Raw genomic sequence first — 19,949 nt, forward strand, 5'->3', positions numbered from 1 at the left:
GTGGCACGGTATGTGCAGTACGGAGTGCCCCCCTCCGTCCTATGACAGACAGGGAACGGTTCGGACCGGCACCCTATTAGAAGGTTTTGAAGACCCGTTATCAGTACGGCCCAAGAAATATCGTTTATTACCAGAAGAATGTTTGCAAGACCGTTTTGATTCTGACGCGTTAAGTTCACTTGTTAATAAACGCAGTTATGTTGAAAATGACGATGGGCCTCCGAGTCTCTTTCCCGCCTTCACCACCAGTGCCCCCCTGGGCCCAGGTGAACCCCGTGACAGACTTACGATGTTGAAGTACCATATTTTTCTGTGTATAAAATGACACTTTCCCCTAAAATAATTAGAGGAAAATTTAAGGGTTGCTTTATACACAGAAGGGCAGCAGCAGAAGATGGAGACTGAGTCAAAGAAGCAGCTGCACTGGGCCACCTCTCGCGGCTGTCCATTGACTGTTGCCAGCGCTGCCCAGTCACCTCCAGTGATTGTCTCCTTGTGATTGGGCGGTGGCAGTAGCAGTCAATGGGAAGCAGCGAGAGGCAACCGATCCCAGCTACTTCTTTGCCTCAGTGTCCGCCTCCTGCTGCTGCTGCCTCCGCCACTGGTTGCCAGCTCAGTGATCAAGCCCTTTGATACTTGCTTTTCCCTTCCTTCTGCTAAGCCTTGAGTTAGGAAGTGGCGGGAAAGCAGCGATAAAATTTTCTAATTTAGGTTTGGAAAAGGGGGGATGATCTTATACATCGGGTCATCTTATAAACAGAAAAATATGGTAAGTTGCAACCAGACTAGGCCCATTTGAATCAATGGAACTTACAAAATAATTGGCTCACCAAATCCTCACTCATTCAGAGAGTCTATGCTACTTCAGTAGAAGTTCAGCTACTATGGTAAATCCATTGAAGCGCTGTTAAAATATCTAAGTTAGCATTTAGTAGTTTCCTTGAATGATGCTCATTTCTTTGGAGTGGCTAACTATTGTCTCACTAAAATTCTGGTTAGACAAAGTCAATGCCTTATTTTTCTTTCTGTCTCTGTGGAGCTGTTAATAATCAGAAGATTATTGGATGTGGTGTGAAATCTGGGTAGGAAAAATGCATTACAGTTATAGCAAGCAAGCAAGCATGAGAGAGAGTTGCTTGATTAAACTTTTTCTGAATAATAATGTAAAGCATGATGTAAAATAATTCTACTTAAAACAAACCCATCTTGGTTGCTTCCTTTTTTTGTTGTCCTGTAGATATGGCTTTTATTCAGGCAGGCTAAACTGATCTGTTGCTGAAGGAAATTTTAATTGATTGGGTGCTGACCATATATTTTCTGGCATTTTAGTTATTTTACTTTAGTGTTAAAAATTTTATTTACAATTGTATTTTCCCTCTTTGAATGTTGTGGTTGATAGAAAAGTACAGCATAAATTTTAATACATTTAATTAGAAGTTGTAGACAGCAATTTCATATCTATACCAGAGCACAGATTGCTGTCCTCTGAAGATGCCGGCCACAGAGACTGGCGAAACGTTAGGAAGAACAACCTTCAGAACACTGCCAAAGAGCCCGAAAAACCCACAACAACCATTAGATCCCGGCCCGTGAAAGCCTTCGCGAATACAAATTTCATATCTCTTGCTGTCTTTGTCTACTCCTTGGCTTACTTGAAAATGGATTCCCTTTCACACTCCCTTTTTCATACCTGGGTGGGAGGGACAGATTGACTATAAAAAAAAAACAGAACAAAGACTGAGTTGTGAAGATAAATTTTGTAGGGGAGGAATTAAACAGCATTGATCGCCCTGCAAGATGACCTCCTGAGGGAGACTGACAGGGGCAATATGTCCTTGTTGGTCCTCAATATCTCAGTGCCCTTTGATACCGTCAACCATGGTAGCATCCTGGGGCGGCTCTCCAAGTTGTGAATCGGTGGCCTCGCTTTGGCGTGGCTCCGTTCCTTCTTGGAGGACCGTCCCCAGAGAGTGCAGCTTGGCGAGATGACTTCCATCTCATGGATCCTCAATTGTGGGATTCTGCAGAGGTCTTTCTTCTTGACAATGCTATTTAATATATAAATACAGTGGTGCCTCGCTTGACGACAATCCGTTCCAGCGAAATCGCTGTAGAGCGAAATCGTCAAGCAAAAGTAAAAAGCCCATTAGAATGCATTAGAAACTGGTTAATGTGTTCTAATGGGCAAAATACCTGATCATAAAGCAAAGATCCTCCATAGGATGGCCATTTTCTGCTCCCTGTAGAGCAAAGAATCTGTCCCTAACACAGCAGGGAGCCATTTTGCACAGCGGGCGGCTATTTTGGAAACCTGACGTTGATCGTCGTTAAGCGAAAAATCGGTTCCCAAAGCAGGGAACTGATCATCGTAAAGCGGATTTTCCCCATAGACACATCATTTTGCGATCGCAATAGCGATTGCAAAAACCTCATCATACAGTGGATTCGTCATACAGCGAGGTAATTGTCAAGCGAGGCACCACTGTATATATATGAGGCCGCTGGCGAGGTCATCTGGAGTTGTGTGGCCCAGTGTCATCAGTACATTGATGACACCCAGCTCTACCTCTCCTTTTTTCCTATTGCAGTGGATTCTGTTCGAACGAACACTGCTTGGGCACAGTTCTGGAGTGGATGAGGGCAAATGGACTTAGGTTGAATCCGGACAAGATGGAAATCTTGCGCATGGGCGGCTCTGACATCAATGAATTGAGAAACTTCCTCTCCTTTGTGGGAGTGACTCCACAAAGAGTGAGGTTTGCACCTTGGGCATCTGCCTGGACCCGGATCTCACAGAAATCCAGGTGGCATCTGTGGTCCGGGCAGACCATTTCCATCTTCAGAGGATTGCCCAGCTGTGTCCTTATCTAGACGTGGCCCCTGTAATCTCAAGAGTAGACTACTGCAATGCTCTCTACATGGGGCTACCCTTGAAGCTGATGCAGAGGCTTCAACTGGTCCAGAATTCGGCGGCCAGATTAATAACTGGGTTGAAGAAATTCCAGCACATCTCCCTCACTCTGGCTGCCCTTCATTGGCTACCGGTTCGTTTCTGCATCAATTTCAAGGTTATGATGATAACATTCAAAGCCCTAAATGGTTTAGGACCTCGGGTACCTGTCAGAACGCCTGCTCCCAGCAAGATCTGTCCATAATACCCTGTTTCCCCAAAAATAAGACCTAACCTGAAAATAAGCCCTAGTATGATTTATCAGGATGCTTGTAATATAAGCCCTACCCCAAAAATAAGCCCCAGTTGAGTGAAACCCCACCCTCCACCATTGTGCAGCCACCAGAAGAAGATGACATAACTGTCTTTGAATAAATGTAGATAGTTGAACATTGAAAAAATAAAACATCCCCTGAAAATAAGCCCTATTGCGTTTTTTGGAGCAAAAATTAATACAGTACAAGACCCTGTCTTATTTTCGGGGAAACACGGTACCTGTTCTTTACTGGCAGAGAGGTTGAGGGCCTTGACCCCGAAGGAGGCCCAGAGGGAAAGAACAAGAAATCAGGCCTTCTTGGCGGATGTCCCCCGCCTATAGAATAACCTGCCTATTGAGATCTGCCTGCCATTCTCGCTGGATGGGTTGAAAAGACCTTTGAAGACCTGGCTTTTCCACCAGGCTTTCCCAGAGAATCAAGATCTCGGCCTCCCTTTTACCATTGTTTTTGAGAAGGGACAACAGAGGACGAGATGGTTGGACAGTGTCATCGAAGCTACCAACATGAATTTGACCCAACTCCAGGAGGCAGTGGAAGACAGGAGGGCCTGGAATGCTCTGGTCCATGGGGTCACAAGGAGTCTGACACGACTAAACAACTGAACAACAACCATCACCCTTTTTACCACCTTCATTGCCATCTGTTTTAATTTACATTATTTGGTTATGTATTAATTCATTTTTTATTGTGTTTTAATATTCTTGCTGATATTGTTGTTAGTTGCCCACAGTGGCCTAGTTGCCAGATGGTGTGGGATATAAATTCAATACATAAATAAAATAAATAAATAAAATAAACTGTAGAGTTGACCTTTGCAGGAGGGGGCAAGGGAAAGGCTGTCATTTTTGTAGTATCTGGTATGAATGACAAAATGTCAGGAAGCAGGAGGCCCTTTTGCAGCTGAAGGCAGTGTTATTAAGAGCAAGTCTGCTGTACTACATCAAGTGTGAGACTAGGACTCGGGAGACTTGGGTACAAATTCGTGCTCAGCCATGGAAACGCAATAGAAGTGGCAAAAGTAAACTTCAAACATCTCGCATGCCTTGAAAACTCTGTTGGGGCACCACCTGACTTATTAAGCAGTCTAAATGGGCTTTTGTCCTTAAAAATAACTATAAAGATTTAAAATAAAATTAACAAATACACTTTCTTTAAACAAAAAAAAATTACTTGGAATTGTTCACTAGCAATATGTTTTGCAATATCTGTTCAGAAAAAAGGGAGTGAGCTTTCTGAGTTTAAAAGGGCTGAAAATGTAAGATAGATGCCGTGTTCCCTCAGCTGTTCCAAGGATCAGTGCATAGGAGCATGTGAGGCACATTAGGGGGGATGCTTCTTATGTTGATGCGCTAAAAAAATTACTGGTGTATTTACACATTCAATAATCTTGCACTACAGTAAATATAAAATATTTCCTGTGTGTCTCTTCATAGAAAGCAACAAAGAAAACTGACAAACCAAGACCAGAAGAGCAGGATGATATTGATGTTACAGAGCTCACTAATGAAGAACTGAAAGATCAACTTCTGAGATATGGTGTGAATCCAGGTCCTATTGTGGGTAGGTTAATATTGAGAAACTGCATAAATAATGTGTATTTTAAAAACCTTAAGACAAAAAGTGATGGAGAACAAAGCAAAGGTGTAAGTTTGTACAGTGGTACCTCAGTTTACAAATGCCTTGGTTAATGTAATTTTCAGTTTATGAAGCAAACTTAGTTTTGGTTTACTTTTTTTCTGGGTTTTTCGGACTACGAAGAAAGTTTCCCCAGGATGCATTGTGCCTTGAGGTCTGTATTGCCTCCCCCGTTCATATTTTCCACATTATGTAACGTTCCAGAGAATGCATTACATTCGTAAACTAAGGTACACCTGTATATAAACATTTGCTACTTCTATGGGTTAAATACATTGTGCTATTTAGTGGCATACTGTATTAAGCTCTGTTATAATCACTTTCATTATCTTGATAACAGACCAATCCCACGACTGCTATCAGAACTAGAAGTGGTTCACATCAGCACTACAGCTCCCTTTATTATTTTGGCTGCTTTCAGAATGCTCAGATCCATACATTTTCATTCATAGAGGGTATGAACAATTATTTGTCACATCATATCATTGTGCAAGGCACTAAGAGTTATTTCAAATTAGCATGGTGGAAACAAAGGCTGCTTTCTTACATAATTCATCACAGTATAAAAAGGATTTCCACATTGTTCAAAAATGAGAAATTAGTATATTTTAATAGTGTTGGTGGCACTATTAAGGTACAGTACTGATAATTGAACAGTCCCAGGGTGCCCCCAGAAGAAGGATATGGAAAAACAATTTTGAGTACCCTGTACCTGGAAAACCATGAAAAGGGGCTACTATAAGTCAAAATTGACTTGATGGTAATTATTGTAATTATTACAAGAATACGTTTTAGCTGAATTTTAGCCAAGCAGTTTTCTTAACAGTAGCTAGACACATGACATATCTGTGGTCTGCTAAAGTAATCTTCACCTGGCTTTAGTTTCCCCAACCCCCTAATTTCATTGTAGATTGTGTATAGTTATGCTATGTATTTTTCAGACAGTTACAAGAAACATACAGATAATAAATTTGTGTGAGAATGATATGGTCACAGATGCCCCTGTCATTGTGCTGTCATGCTCCAACCATGGAACTGAGGCTACGACCCACATGGCTAGCCAGATGATTTCACCCACACTGGGAGTTGCCGAGAGTCCGCAGGGCACTGTGGCCTTAACAACAAGCCCTTTCCGACGTGCCAGAAAACCAACTGAGACTACAATGGTTCTGTCAGTCCTGGTTGCTGGAGGATGGTTTATGGGAACTGATCTACTGGTGAATGAGGCAGAAACATGGCAAGACATTGAGCTACTAAAGTAGTTTTGCTGCCAAGTGAGGCAGAAACATGGCAAGACATTGAGGGGGACAACTGTTAGGTGGAGGAAGAGCTAGGTCATGGCAAGGGACATCCAGTCACCCAGGAGATATTCTTATGCTCAGGGCTTGAAAAATCCACTTGTCTGTGACGAGTGAAAAAATGCTGCTTGACGAGCCACAGCACCCTCACCCTCAGTTCATATCTCTCTCTCTCTCTCTCTCTCTCTCTCTCTCTCTCTCTCTCTGATCATGCAGTCCTGTCCTCCCCCTTCCCATTGCAAAAGGAAAAACAGCCTTCTTCTTGTGAGAAGAGAGTTCAAAATGCACATAGATAAATAGTTCTGCAGGAGATTGTAGAGTAGTCCCATGCTGGAGAATATGGAGATTCCCTGCTTCCAATTTCAGCCAAACGACCTGGCTCCTTAAGAGGCTGGGCGCTTTTGCTTTCAGTTTTATTTTTGTTGGAGACATTCAAAAGAAAGGCATTAAAAATACAAAACTCATGACCCCACAGGCACACAGGTAATAAAACAACCCAAGTCTGAGAGCATGTTTAAACATAAATTGCAAGGCTATAGTCCAGTCATGCTGACTGATGAAATTTTTGACTGACTGGTGAAACATTCTAAAATTTTTCAAGCCCTGCTTATGCCAAAGGGAGAGGTAGATGCCCCGTGCCGGAGGGAAAGATAGATACACGGGAGTCAGAAGGGATGATAAGTGCCCTAGTGGAAGAGAAAGAACCCCTTCAGATAGTGAGAGAAGTTTCAGAGGGGGCAGTCTCTTGACCCAGGAGGTTGGAACTTTTTTGTTGACAGGCATACGCCAACTTGAACTTCTTGTCCATGCTGATGTAGCCAGTGTTTTCATCCTTTGTTGTAGCTACTACAAGAAGGCTATATGAGAAGAAACTACTGAAGTTGAAAGAATCAGGTCAAGAGCTAAGTTCTTTCATACCACCTCCAACTGTTTCTTCATCTGCAGAAAACAACAAACAGAATGGAAATGATGACTCCGATCAATACAGTGACAATGAAGAAGGTATAAATAATGCAAGATGAGTGAATAGTTCTTAAAACTAGAGAACTCTGTACAGTAAGACTGGTAATAACAGATTTGTGGGCTTTTCCTATACTTGACTTAATTACTGATTGTCAGATGAATCAAATCAGTGACCGTGGATAGCTATAGTCCCATAGATTTCATTGAATCTGAAGTATGAATCTGGAGCAGATTTAGTTTATAGAAGTTAATGCTCAACTGAGATAAGTAATCCTTAAGTAAATACAGAATCTGTGGTTTTGGCCATTACATTCTACGAGTGGTATGGAGAATTGCAAAGGGATAGAAGAGGAAGTGCATAGGTTTCAGGCTGGACTCTCACTTTTTGTTTGTTTGTTTGCCTCCATCTGGCTTCAGATTTTCATTTGGTATTCTTCCCATAAGAAAAATACTGATGGCTTATCATTAGAACAATACTGATGTTTTCAACAGCTAGCTATGTGACCGTTTATCAGAACTGTTGAATGTAAGAGATTAGCAGCAGTTTCTATACCTGTCTATTCAGAGTGAATTTAGTCTTTATTCAGTGCAGCTTACTCCTAGAAAGTGTGTTTAAAGTTTTGAACCAGTTTATTTACCCTGTTTTCCTGAAAATAAGCCCAGTATGATTTTTCAGAATACTCGTAATATAAGCCCTATCCCAAAAATAAGCCCTAGTTAAGTAAACCTCCACCTTCCACCATTGTGCAGCAACCAGAAAATGACATGACTGTATTTGAATAAACGTACTGTAGATTGTTGTACATTAAAAACAATCCCCTGAAAATAAGCCCTAAAGTGTTTTTGGAGCAAAAATTAATATAAGACCCTGTCTTATTTTCGGGAAAATACGGTAATGAACTAGACCTGAATAAAATGAGAATAATTTAAAATGAGAATCATTTTAAAAAACAACCTATTGGGTAAAATGGTATTAAAGGCAGAGCTATAAGCCACAAACAACAGCCTCACATAAGTTCCCTGTTATTCTAAGTGACTCAGTACAGTATGGAGAACAAGGGACATAGCATCATCAGTAGATCTATTTCTCCTGTGTGCAAATTGCCATGGGTCCAAAGAAGGTGGAAGACTAGCATTAATGTAATCCGGCACCAATCTCTCAAAATATTTCATAACAGATGTTCAAGCTACTGGTCTATAGTTATTGAGAGATACCGCAGCTGATTGCTTAGGGAATGTCTTCAAGCAAGTGGGAACAGAACACTGCAACAAGGATAAATTGAAAATATCCGTAAAAAGACCAGCTAATTCTGCAGTGCAGCCCCTATTTTTATCTGTCTATCTATTTATTTATTTATTTAACTCGTCCCATGATTCCATTTGGTCCAGCTGCTTTTCTAATGTTAATATTCTGGAAAGCATGTCTCACATCTGAAATCTGCAGTAGTAGTGGTTGTCTGTCGATGGTAGATTCTAGTGAGATACTATAGATAGTAGGTGTTGGAATAATGGTTGTTCCTGTTTCCACCTCAAAATAGTTGAAGAATTTATTTAACTGCTCAGCCAAAAAGTCACTGCTGCTAAACAGACTGTTTTTGTTACTCTGCCCCGTGATTTGTCACAGACCATGCCATACCCAACGAGTGTCAGAGCTCTCAAGATGTTGCTCAGTCCTCCGACTGTACATAGCTTTGGCATCCCTAATACCTTTTTTCAGTTTAGCTCTGGCCCCTCTATATTGTGCCTTTTTGAATTCAGACTAAGGTCTAAATCCAACATGAAGAGCTAGTGGTTTTCCCCTCCCATTGCAGGTCCCCCGTCATTTCTGCTAGATTGTGTCAGGGGAAAAATATGTTGTTGGGTCATCTATATAATTTGGAACTTACAGTTGTAAACAAATAATGATTTTTATTTATTCATAGATCCCAAAACAGAATTCAAACTTGAGAAGCGAGAACCTCTGAAGGGTAATGCAAAGGCTTCAGTAACCCTCAAACAGAGAAAAATTGCTGAACATAACCAGGTAATATTGCAACAATTTGCACATCAAGAATTTCTGTACAGAATCAAAATTTTCTCTCTGAAGACATTGATTAATTAACATGAATGTATTTGAATGAGTTACAGGCACTAGAAAGTTATTGATCAATAGCCACCAAATTGCATTTCTTATAGTACAGGATAGTGTGCAATAAAATCCCAAACAGCTGTATTTCATGGATTAAAACAATGATCATTTAATATTTAAAATGTTTCACATAAGAACCATTTATGAAATCTAAAATAATTGGGATTACGATAACCTAATTTTCTCTGGTTCTGTCTTCTGAGGGAAGGTTTTCCCTTCCTCTCTATCTTTTCTCAATTTGTTCTTTATAACTTTGGTGTTTTGGTTTAAGAATAGCTTTTCTTATAATTCTGACAGTTTAGGACTAATGAAGGCGAACAACTTGTTTAGAATAGAAACAGTATACTCATCTGGACTAACTTTGTATGTCATTAGCGGACAGATTTTATAAGATAAAAGATTAGGGGGGACTGGCTGCATGAGGATTGGTTAAATGTTTCTTGACTAACATATAGGAATCTTTGTCAGATTCCCAAAACAGAGGACTGTCCCTTTAATTACGTATTATGTAGAACACAAAGACTCTACATTTATAAATAATCAGAAAGTCAAACATTTAAAAGACAACTATCAAAGAAGTGCATTTGAATCTATGTAAGAATATAAATAGTCTTCCATTACTCTGTTTTGCCTAACAAGTCCATCCTGAACTCTGCAGCACTTTTCCAAATTTTGTAAAGTTGCTGTGGTATGAGGAGTGAAATTTATTTTTTTAATAGGAACTTGTTGTTATTTTGGTTGGTGCAGTGTTCTCTGAAGATACATAGGTTTTAGAATGTGGTGGGAAAGAATAGCATCACTTTTTTCCATACTCAGAATTCTTTTCTTTAGGCATTCACCATTTGTGGGTTTTTTTGGGACAATACCTCATGCCTGTAATAGCAACAAGATCAAAAATGTATCTCAGGCCTGTCCACTGTACTATTTCCTGGTGTTTTTATTTGCTAGATTCATTTGGCTAGAAAATACAATTTATAGGATGTTATCTGGTCATTTTTTAGTTATTTCATTTTTCTGTGCATTATGCTACTGTGACCTGTGAATAAGGTACATACAGTGGTGCCTGCTTAACGATTACCCCGCTCCATGACAAATCCGCTTAACGATGAGGTTTTTGCAGTTGCAAAACAATGTTTAAATGGGGGAATCCGCTTTACGACGATTGGTTCCCTGCTTTGGGAACCGATTCTTTGCATTACAATGGTTTTAAAAGAGCTGATTGACAGGTCGCAATATGGCTGCCCACTGTGCAAAATAGCTGCCCGCTGTGTTTTAGGACTGATGGCCACCCTATGGAGGATCTTCGCTGGACGGTGAGGTATTTCGCCCATTGGAATGCATTGGATTTCAGTGCATTTCAATGGACTTTTTACTTTCGCTTGACGATTTCGTTCTACAGCGATTTTGCTGGAACAGATTATCGTCGTCAAGCGAGGCACCACTGTATAAGTAACTATGCTTAGGATTCTGCAGTTAAGTTGGTAATAACTTATTGTCCCTTATTCTACAAGAGCATACTCAAGAATTTGTGCCTCTTACTTAAAGCAGACTTTGCACCCAACCCTGCAATTGGATTTCTTTGGTTTTATAGCATGTGGTTTAAAATATTCTTTGGCTTTCTTCAGGGAGCAATTTGTTTCTGAAATATTTTCCTCTTCATTCAGAAACAGAATGCTAACAGTTTAAACCCTGTTCTTTAATAGCGATAAACAATGTAGTCCTACAAGACATAGTAACTCGTACAGTTGAGCTCCTTTAAAAAGAAAAGGGGTTTCATTTAACTAGGGCTTATTTTTGGAGTAGGGCTTATATTACGAGCATCCTGAAAAATCACAGTAGGGCTTATTTTCAGGTTAGGTCTTATTTTAGGGGAAACAGGGTAATACTATGTTCCCGTTTGTATTCCTTACATATTTTAATCAATAATCAATTGTATAGCTGTGTGCCTTCAAGATAGAAATATTTACAGTTTGCATTTTAGCTTCTATACTATCAAAATCCTAACATAAACAAGAACCCTGTAAATAATTTAGGTATGGAATAAGGTAAATTAGTTATGACACTTAAGACAATAATAGATTACAGCATGTGCTTTTTTCTTAGCTAGCCAGCACTTATGTATAATTACCTTAAGAGGTAAAGTAGCATAAAAGATATGTATGGAACTTAAAAGTCTCCCTGTAATTTGCTTGCAAGATTCTGGGGCATTAGGTGAACAATCATCCGGTGTAAATATGTATAGCATTCACATACTTGCTAATATGTTTGATGCTTAAATAGAGCTATTCTCAGGATGGAGATACTGAAACATTCTGGAGAAGTGGATCTTCAAAAAGTGGACTTCTGCAGGCAGTTTCTAGGGAATCTGCAAGAGTATCAAGAAGAACACCAAGGAAAAGGGTGATGCAAGGCTAATTTCCAATCTAGATTTTTATTTTCCTTATTCTTAGGTCCCTAGTAGCAACTTTACACTTATTTGCTATGTTTTTGTTTCTAAACAAACAGGTTGAAGCTACAGTACCGTTGCCTGTACATGATCCAGTAATATCAGAAAGTATTCCCATAGCTGATACTGTAACAGCTTCAAGCAACAAGACCCTAGTAAATATATTGAATTTGCAAGAGGTGGTATTCTATAATCTTCCTCTCCCTGGAAAACTTAAATATACCTTCTTTCTTGGAAAAATGAGATTTAAACAATATTCGTGCCTGTGGTTTACTTCAGACACAAACTAAAAGGAATTAAAAAACAACCAACTTTGATCTAGTGGGGATGGGGTGACTCTAAATAGCAGTTGTTTTCTTTCCAATTTAAGGTCTGTCAGTTTTGTTTTAAAATTACAAAGCTGGAATTTCTGAGAATCTTCTCCCATATAAACTTATATAGTTGGGGGGGGGATTACTTTTTTTCTCCTTAATTCTGAGTTTGAACAATTTAAATTTCAGCAGGTTGTCAATAGAGTATCTGGAAATGTCAAGCATGCAGATCCTATACTGTCAGTCAGTGACTTCTCAGAATTGTCCAGAAGATCAGCAAAGAAATCATTGATGACAGCTGAAGTAAATAAATGCAACTTAGATTGTTGGCCAGACAAGGGATGAGGGTGTTCTCTTTATATGTAATATAATTAAATAATTACTTTGCTTCCTACTTGGTGTAACATGCTAACAGCTATTTTATAGCTATTTCCTTGCTTTAGATTACATTGTGTTTCTGGGTGGCATTTTTGCATGTATTAGCAAGTAAGATTTTGGGAATTCGGATAAGCATGGTAACTGAGTAATAGCTCTATTCTGTTCTTTTTTCAACCTTTCTACCTGTATGTCCCAACTATTATCTTGATAACTATTAACAGAATTTGGGATAGAGCTACAAGCTTGCATGAACTGTTTTATAAGGTTCTGCTGTATTTATACTTTCCACCAAAAAAAGGATGGAAAATCTATGCAAAATTGTGTGTTGTGATGTTGAATTTCAGTAACCATATGATCTGTTCACTGAGGACAGAAGTGACAACAATGCCTTTTACAGTTTTCATTTATCAAGATAGTATTGTCTGTCTTGTTGAAGGAACAAAATAATGGTACTGAAGATAACAGGATTTATTAAGTGGCTAAACACATCAAAGTAACCAAACTTTAATCAACAGCTAAACTTCATGAAACAATTTTCTTAAAATTCACTGATGTGCCAGATTCTTTTCCTAATCACAGCTGCATGCTCTCCTTCCTTCTCCCTCCCTCTTTCTTTCTAGTACTGGTTTCTCGTGTAATTAAAAAGATTATAATTCTTTTTTCTTCCTTACAGGTGATGGGGAAAACCTCTACAGAGGAAAAGAGAGTGGAAAGGGATATTCTTAAAGAATTGTTTCCATATGAAACATCGACACCTACAGGAATCAGGTAATTCTGGGTATACTTAAATAATAATGCATATATGTTAAGGCATTAAGTAATTTGATCTATCCATTAGCTCTTGGCAAGAATCAGATATTATTCTGGTGAACTCTTAGACCTTCTCATGAAGTATTGCTTAGCTTTATTAATTCAAAAGAGCTATACTTCACTTGAACTTTCTAAAAGAAAGGATATGATGCTTAATGTGATTAAAATATGTATAACCTTAAATAAATATATTGATTCTTCATTAACAGTGCTAGTTGCCGTAGACCAATCAAGGGAGCTGCTGGTCGACCTAGAGAAGTTGGTGACTTCCGACTGGATGAAAACTACTCATCAAAATATATCCCCAAATATGTTGCCTCAGGCTCAGCAGATGTCAAACCAGAGAAATCAACCATTAAAAAACGTTCCATTCCTTTGTGGATAAAAATCCTACTCTTCGTTGTTGTCGCAGTCTTCTTGTTTTTGGTCTATCAGTCTATGGAAACCAACCAAGGAAATCCATTCTCTCCGTTCCTTAGTATGAGGAGTAACCCAGAGAAAACGATTGGTTGAGTTGTTTTGTTTTGGTTTTTTTGTACGGCACACACAACTTGGTCTCCTGTTTTTAACTATAGAGATGTCATCCTTCCTCATCAGGTCAGAGACTATATACAGATAACAGCAACGGAGAAATTGAGACATGAAATAAGACATTAATTGGACATTACTAACTTTTTTTCAGAATTAGGAGATCACTTTGTGCCATAAGTAATATTTTTAGACCTCTCTGGAACTTCTTGTAGAATTTATTTTTTTAATGTGGACATCATTACATTCATTTGAGATTGTATATTTGATTTTCAACTTGGAAGCTCAAAAAAGGGCAAAAGTGATAGTAAAATGTGAAGATGTGTTTAAATGTTTTTACTCCATACTAAAAGGATGCTGTACTTTGCATATTGTTTTTAGAGATTGAAAGAGCTAAGATAATAAAGGGAAGTGCATTTTGATGCATTTTACTCAAATTGTGCAGCTAAGATTAGTGTGTTGTGGTTTTAATAGGAAATCCAGATTTTTTTCTGTAGAATACTGTAACATCTTAATAAATAAATTGTGAACCTATTGTATGCATTTCTGTATCTGTCTCAGTTTTAGTTGTAGTAATTCCACTTAAACTTAGTCTATTTTAATTATAGTTACCTATTTAGTGCTTATCCTCTCTAATTGCTTAACTTGTCCTTAGGAAAAAAATATTTATTAGTAAAATTGTGTGAAGTAAACCTTACATCAAACAAGTTTAATTACTTTTTTATAGAATTATTAAAATGTTGGATCATAATTAACTTGCAAGCTTCTAATCTTACTAGGAAAGGGTTATGTTCTTAAGCAAAACCTACTCTTTTCACATAACTAAACTGAATGTCATGTTTAAATTTCATTTTCTCTCCAGTGGCATTTTGTTTTAAGCGCCATCAGTGTTCATATTCTAAAACATCTCTTTTGTGTGGTATATTAAAGGGGCATTTATTACATTTCATGTGATAAAACAAAAGTTAACAAGTGCTGCTATTTTTAGTCTGCATAATTTGTTCTTGGTTGCATTTTCCAATCAAATAATTTTAGTTTATCTCTTAAGTGTGGTTTATTACATATAAAGTGAATGTATAAATTTTCAGCACACATGGGTTCTTGGTATTACTGCATATTCCATACAAAATTGCAATAAAGATTTTTAACCATAATTTCTAGTCTCATCGGAAGTTGGTATTGATGCCATAATGTATTTTGTAATGCTATTTCTTCTGCCTTAAACTATAGCAGCCTAACACTATGCAGAATTATGTACACATACAACACAATCTAAACATGTTTCTGAGAAGTCTCATTTGTATTCTGTTTACTTCCAGTGAAATGAGTACCTATTAAATCTATATACCACAATAAGTTGTGTGAGGAATTAATTTGGCATAGATGTTGAAGTTGGCAATGGTGGTATATGTATTGTAAAGTAAGTCAATTTAATGGTTGTAGTCAAGTATTAGACCATACTGAGGAAGAGCCATGGGTTAATAGAATGCTGCCTTTGTGTGCAAACCGCCCAAGATTCAATCTCTGGCATCACAAGATAGGACTAGAAAATACGGTACTTATTTCTGAAACTAGAAAATCATTTAGTCAGTATAGAGCACATTAATGAAAAATGGGCCACTGTCCTGACTTGATATAACTTGTGGTCGATATAACTTGTGGTCTAGGTATTTTAAATAATAAAAAGAAACACAACATCTGCTGGATAGCTCAGTTGTTTAAGTATCTGGCTGCAGAGCCAGAGGTTGGGAGTGTGATTCCCCACTTTTGTCTCCTTGACGAGCTGGATTTGATGACCCATAGGGCCCCTTCTAGCTCTGCAGTTCAAAGATGATTATATGATTATCTTGTCACACTGATGTAAGTGCTGTACTAAGAAAACCTGCACATTGAGAATACCGTTCTCATTTATACTTCAATTTCACCTGGAAAGTTCTGGATTTCTGTTAAACTGTTTTCCTAAACTACTTTGAACTGAAACATTCTAAAGGCCATGAAGGTTTTTTTTAACAACTAATTCTATAAATTATTAAAAGCACTGCAAAAAAATGTATGAAGGACTGGGATAAAAGTACCAGAGTCTTATCTATGAATGCCATTGTAATCAATACAGTGGACCCTCGACTTACAGATGGCTCGACTTACAGACTTTTCGAGTTTACAGCCAGAGAATTGACTCACAGACCAGAAAAAAACCAAAATGGAACAAAAACGGCCGGTTATGGGATTAATTGGTTTTCAATGCATTGTAGGTCAATGGAGACTCGACCTACAGACTTTTCGACCTGCAGCCACCATTCCAATACGGATTAATTCTGTAAGTAGAGGGTCCACTGTATAGACTCCAAGGTTGGCATGTACTCCCCATGTGAATAAACATATGTTCATATTGTTTACCAAGCACATTAACTCCACATCATGTGATTAAACAGTGTTCTGCTTATATACCACCCCATAGTGCTCCAAGCACACTGGCTAGTTTACAATTTTAATTATGTAGGCTATACATTCACCCCCGCTATGACAGAATAGTGTCCTAGATGACACTGGTGACACTAGCCACCCAGAGTGGTCGTAATTGACTAGATAGGCAGGATATAAATACAATAAATAAATAAATACTGTTAAACAGATTCCTGCATTTTTAATGAAAGCCATAGGAATTTCTAACATGGCTGGATAATGTATGATCCTCCAGCTATTGGACTAAGACTCCCTTCAGGCATAACAGCATAGCCAGATTGTTCTGTGGTGAGATGTGCTGTGGTCCTGTCTGGGATATTTTTTCTTGATTGTTTTATGGGATGTTGTATAGGATCTCCATGTTCATGGTGACTAGAGTTGTGTTCTCTGGCAGACTGCTGATTTGTAAGCATTGAGAGTGATATGGCAGTCCCTGAGAGGAAATTTATCCCATATAACTGAAGGCAACTGTGGTCTAAAGCTGAATAGTATCTGAAATGTATGATGATTTTCTAAAACTTTGTCTTTATCTCACACTCTTCTTGCATCCATCAGTTACTCAGCTTTGCTGCTAAATAGTCAGTGACTAGGGTATATGCAGTCATGGCCAAAAATATTGGCACCCTTGGATTCTCTCAGAAAACGCAACCCTTCTCCCAGAAAATTGTTGGCAGTTGCAAACATTTTGTTACTCGGATTTTCATTTCTTAGGTTTGCGTTGGAACACAAAAAAACAGAAGAAAAATCAAATCTGATACAATCCCACACAGAAACCCAAAAATGCACTGGCCCAAATTATTGGCACCCTGTCTAAGTTGTAACTAATAATTGCTTTTCAAGCATGTGATGCTCCTTTAATTTTTATTTAGACATACCTGTCACAAGTAGTTGCAACCAGTTAAGATGGAGAAAAGTTGACTCAACCTATGTGTTGTGTGTGACACTGAGCACGGAGAAAAGAATGAAGTGTAAAGAGTTGTCTGTGGATGTGAGAGAAAAAATTGTGGAAAAACATCGACAATTTCAAGGCTTCAAGTCCATCTCCAGAGATCTTAATTTTCCTTTGTCCACTGTGCAATATTATCAAGAGGTTTACTGATGTTGAGCATCAGACCATTTTTGGCATGCTCTTTCACCCTCATTACAGGGTTCCTTAATTCGTCCTCACTTTCTGCCATCAGAGTGGTATCATCTGCATATCTGAGGTTGATATTTCTTCCAGCAATCTTAATTCCGGTTTGGGATTACTCCAGTCCGGCCTTTTGCATGATGTATTCTGCATATAAGTTAAATAAACTGGGGGACAATATACAGCTTCTCGTACTCCTTTCCAAATTTCGAACCAATCAGTTGTTCCATACCCAGTTCTAACTATTGCTTCCTGTCCCACGTATAGGTTTCTCAGGAGATAGATAAGGTGGTCAGGCACGCCCATTTCTTTAAGGACTTACCATAGTTTGCTGTGGGCCACACAGTCAAAGGCTTTTGCATAGTCAATGAAGCAGAAGTAGATGTTTTTCTGGAACTCTCTGGCTTTCTCCATAATCCAGGGCATGTTAACAATTTGGTCTCTAGTTCCTCTGCCCCTTCGAAATCCAGTTTGTACTTCTGGGAGTTCTCCGTCCACATACTGTTGAAGCCTACCTTGTAGGATTTTGAGCATAACCTTGCTAGCGTGTGAAATGAGTGCAATTGTACGGTAGTTGGAGCATTCTTTGGCACTGCCCTTCTTTGGGATTGGGATGTAGATTGATTTTTCCAGTCCTCTGGCCACTGTCGAGTTTTCCAAAGTTGCTGGCATATTGAATGTAGTACCTTAACAGCGTCATCTTTTAAGATTTTAAATAGTTCCACTGGAATGCCATCACCTCCACTGGCTTTGTTGTTAGACAAGCTTTCTAAGGCCCACTTGACTTCACCAGGATGTCTGACTCAAGGTCAGCAACCACACTATCTGGGTTGTCCGGGATATCCAAATCTTTCTGGTTTAATTTCTCTGTGTATTCTTGCCACCTCTTCTTGATGTCTTCTGCTTCTGTTAGGTCCCTCCCATTTTTGTCCTTTATCATGCTCATCTTTGCACAAAATGTTTCTTTAATATCTCCCATTTTCCTGAACAGAGCTCTGATTTTTCCTTTTCTATTATTTTCCTCTATACCTTTGCAGTGCTCATTTAAGAAGGTCCTCTTGTCTCTCCTTGCTATTCTTTGGAAGTCTGCATTCAATTTTCTGTAACTTTCCCTATCTCCCTTGCATTTTGTTTCCCTTCTCTTCCCTATTTGTAAGGCCTTGTTGGACAGCCGCTTTGCTTTCTTGCATTTCCTTTTCTTTGGGATGGTTTTTGTTGCTGCCCCCTTTACAATGTTAAGAGCCTCTATCTGAAGTTTTTCAGGCACTCTGTCCACCAAATTGAGTTCCTTAAATCTGTTCTTCACTTCCACTGTCTATTCATAAGGAATTTGGTTTAGATTATACCTGAGTAGCCCAGTGGTTTTTTTAATCTTGAATTTTGCTATGAGAAGCTGATAATCAGAGCCACAATCAGCTCCAGGTCTTGTTTTTGCTGACTGTATAGAGCTTCTCCATCTTTGGCTGCAGAGAATATAATCAATCTGATTACGGTATTGCCCATCTGGTGATTTCCGTGTGTAGAGTCACCTCTTGTTTTGTTGGAAAAGAGTGTTTGTGATGACCAGCTTATTCTCTTGACAAAACTCTATTAGCCTTTGCCCTGCTTTGTTTTGAACTCCAAGGCTAAACTTATCTGTTGTTCCTTTTATCTCTTGACTCCCTACTTTAGCATTCCAATCCCCTAGAATGAGAAGAACATATTTCTTTCGTGTCAGTTCTAGAAGGTGTTGTAAGTCTTCACAGAATCGGTCAATTTCAGTCTCCTCAGCCTTGGTGGTTGGTGCATAAACTTGGATGACTGTGACGTTGAAAGGTCTCCCTTGGATTCCTACTGAAATCATTCTATCATTTTGAGATTGTATTCCAGTACAGCTTTTCCCACTCTTTTGTTGATTATGAGGGCTACATTCCTTCTACAGGATTCTTGCCCAGGGAAGCGGCTCTTTGGCTCTCTTTCTCTCTTGGCACCCCCACACCAGCCTGGCCAGTGGCCGCCTCAGCGCCCGGCGGTGCTTCCTCCTCCTCCTCTTTGTCCTGCTTCAGCTGCCTCAGCTCTGGAGGCTGCCTGGGCTCGCCTTGCAAAGTTTGCTCCTCTGTCATGGTGGGGGTAGCTGCTGCCGCCGAGTGTGCCTTTTTGAGGGGGGCCCTCAGGAAAGTTGCTAGACCTCCGTGTGTTTGTGTGCGTGCATGTGTGCGCATCTGTGGGGGGCCTGTTCTGTTTAATTTTGTGGGTACCGGTGGGGCTTTTCTCCTTTGGCAAGGAGAATTCTGTGAGGGTTTTTTTTAAATGTTATGTTGTGCCCTCCTCCCCACCCTACTAGGCGGTCACCAGCACTCCCTCCCTTCTCCGCTTCTCCATTCTGCTGGTGGTGGTGGTAGTGAAGAAGGAGCCGGAGGGGGTCGTGGCTGGTGACAAGGGCTCGCATGCCCCTCCTCCTCCTCAGAGCCCCAGTTGGGCTAAGGAAACTCCTGGGTGGCTTCCTTGGGCTCTTGCTCAGCTGAAAAATCTGATGTGGCCCAGCCTCACCCAGATTCTGCCTCCAACGGCCCCCAGGTAAATTGAGTTTGAGACCCCTGGTCTAATGTCACTTTGTTTTCTGGCACTGCTTCTTCGACGTCTTCTTCCTCAT

General features: G+C 39.4%; 1 protein-coding gene across 9 annotated transcripts in view; it reads left to right on the forward strand.

Moving 5' to 3' along the window:
- Window positions 1-15,081, forward strand: part of TMPO (thymopoietin) — a 32,813-nt gene extending 17,732 nt beyond the window's left edge. Inside the window, exons 2-9 of one of the 9 annotated variants that reach the window (XM_020803333.3) lie at window positions 4,662-4,788; window positions 7,107-7,163; window positions 9,047-9,147; window positions 11,533-11,652; window positions 11,758-11,877; window positions 12,199-12,312; window positions 13,061-13,155; window positions 13,407-15,081. In XM_020803333.3, coding sequence (XP_020658992.2) covers window positions 4,662-4,788; window positions 7,107-7,163; window positions 9,047-9,147; window positions 11,533-11,652; window positions 11,758-11,877; window positions 12,199-12,312; window positions 13,061-13,155; window positions 13,407-13,710 — 1,038 coding nt within the window. In that variant the 3' untranslated portion in view covers window positions 13,711-15,081. Of the gene's footprint in view, window positions 1-4,661; window positions 4,789-7,004; window positions 7,164-9,046; window positions 9,148-11,532; window positions 11,653-11,757; window positions 11,878-12,198; window positions 12,313-13,060; window positions 13,156-13,406 lie in introns of all 9 variants that reach the window. The other 8 variants (XM_020803330.3, XM_073000248.2, XM_020803332.3 and 5 more) reach the window with 8 other exon arrangements.
- Window positions 15,082-19,949: the final 4,868 nt, after the last annotated feature.

This window comes from Pogona vitticeps, chromosome 5 (genome assembly GCF_051106095.1).
Source record: "Pogona vitticeps strain Pit_001003342236 chromosome 5, PviZW2.1, whole genome shotgun sequence".
Lineage (NCBI taxonomy): Eukaryota > Metazoa > Chordata > Lepidosauria > Squamata > Agamidae > Pogona > Pogona vitticeps.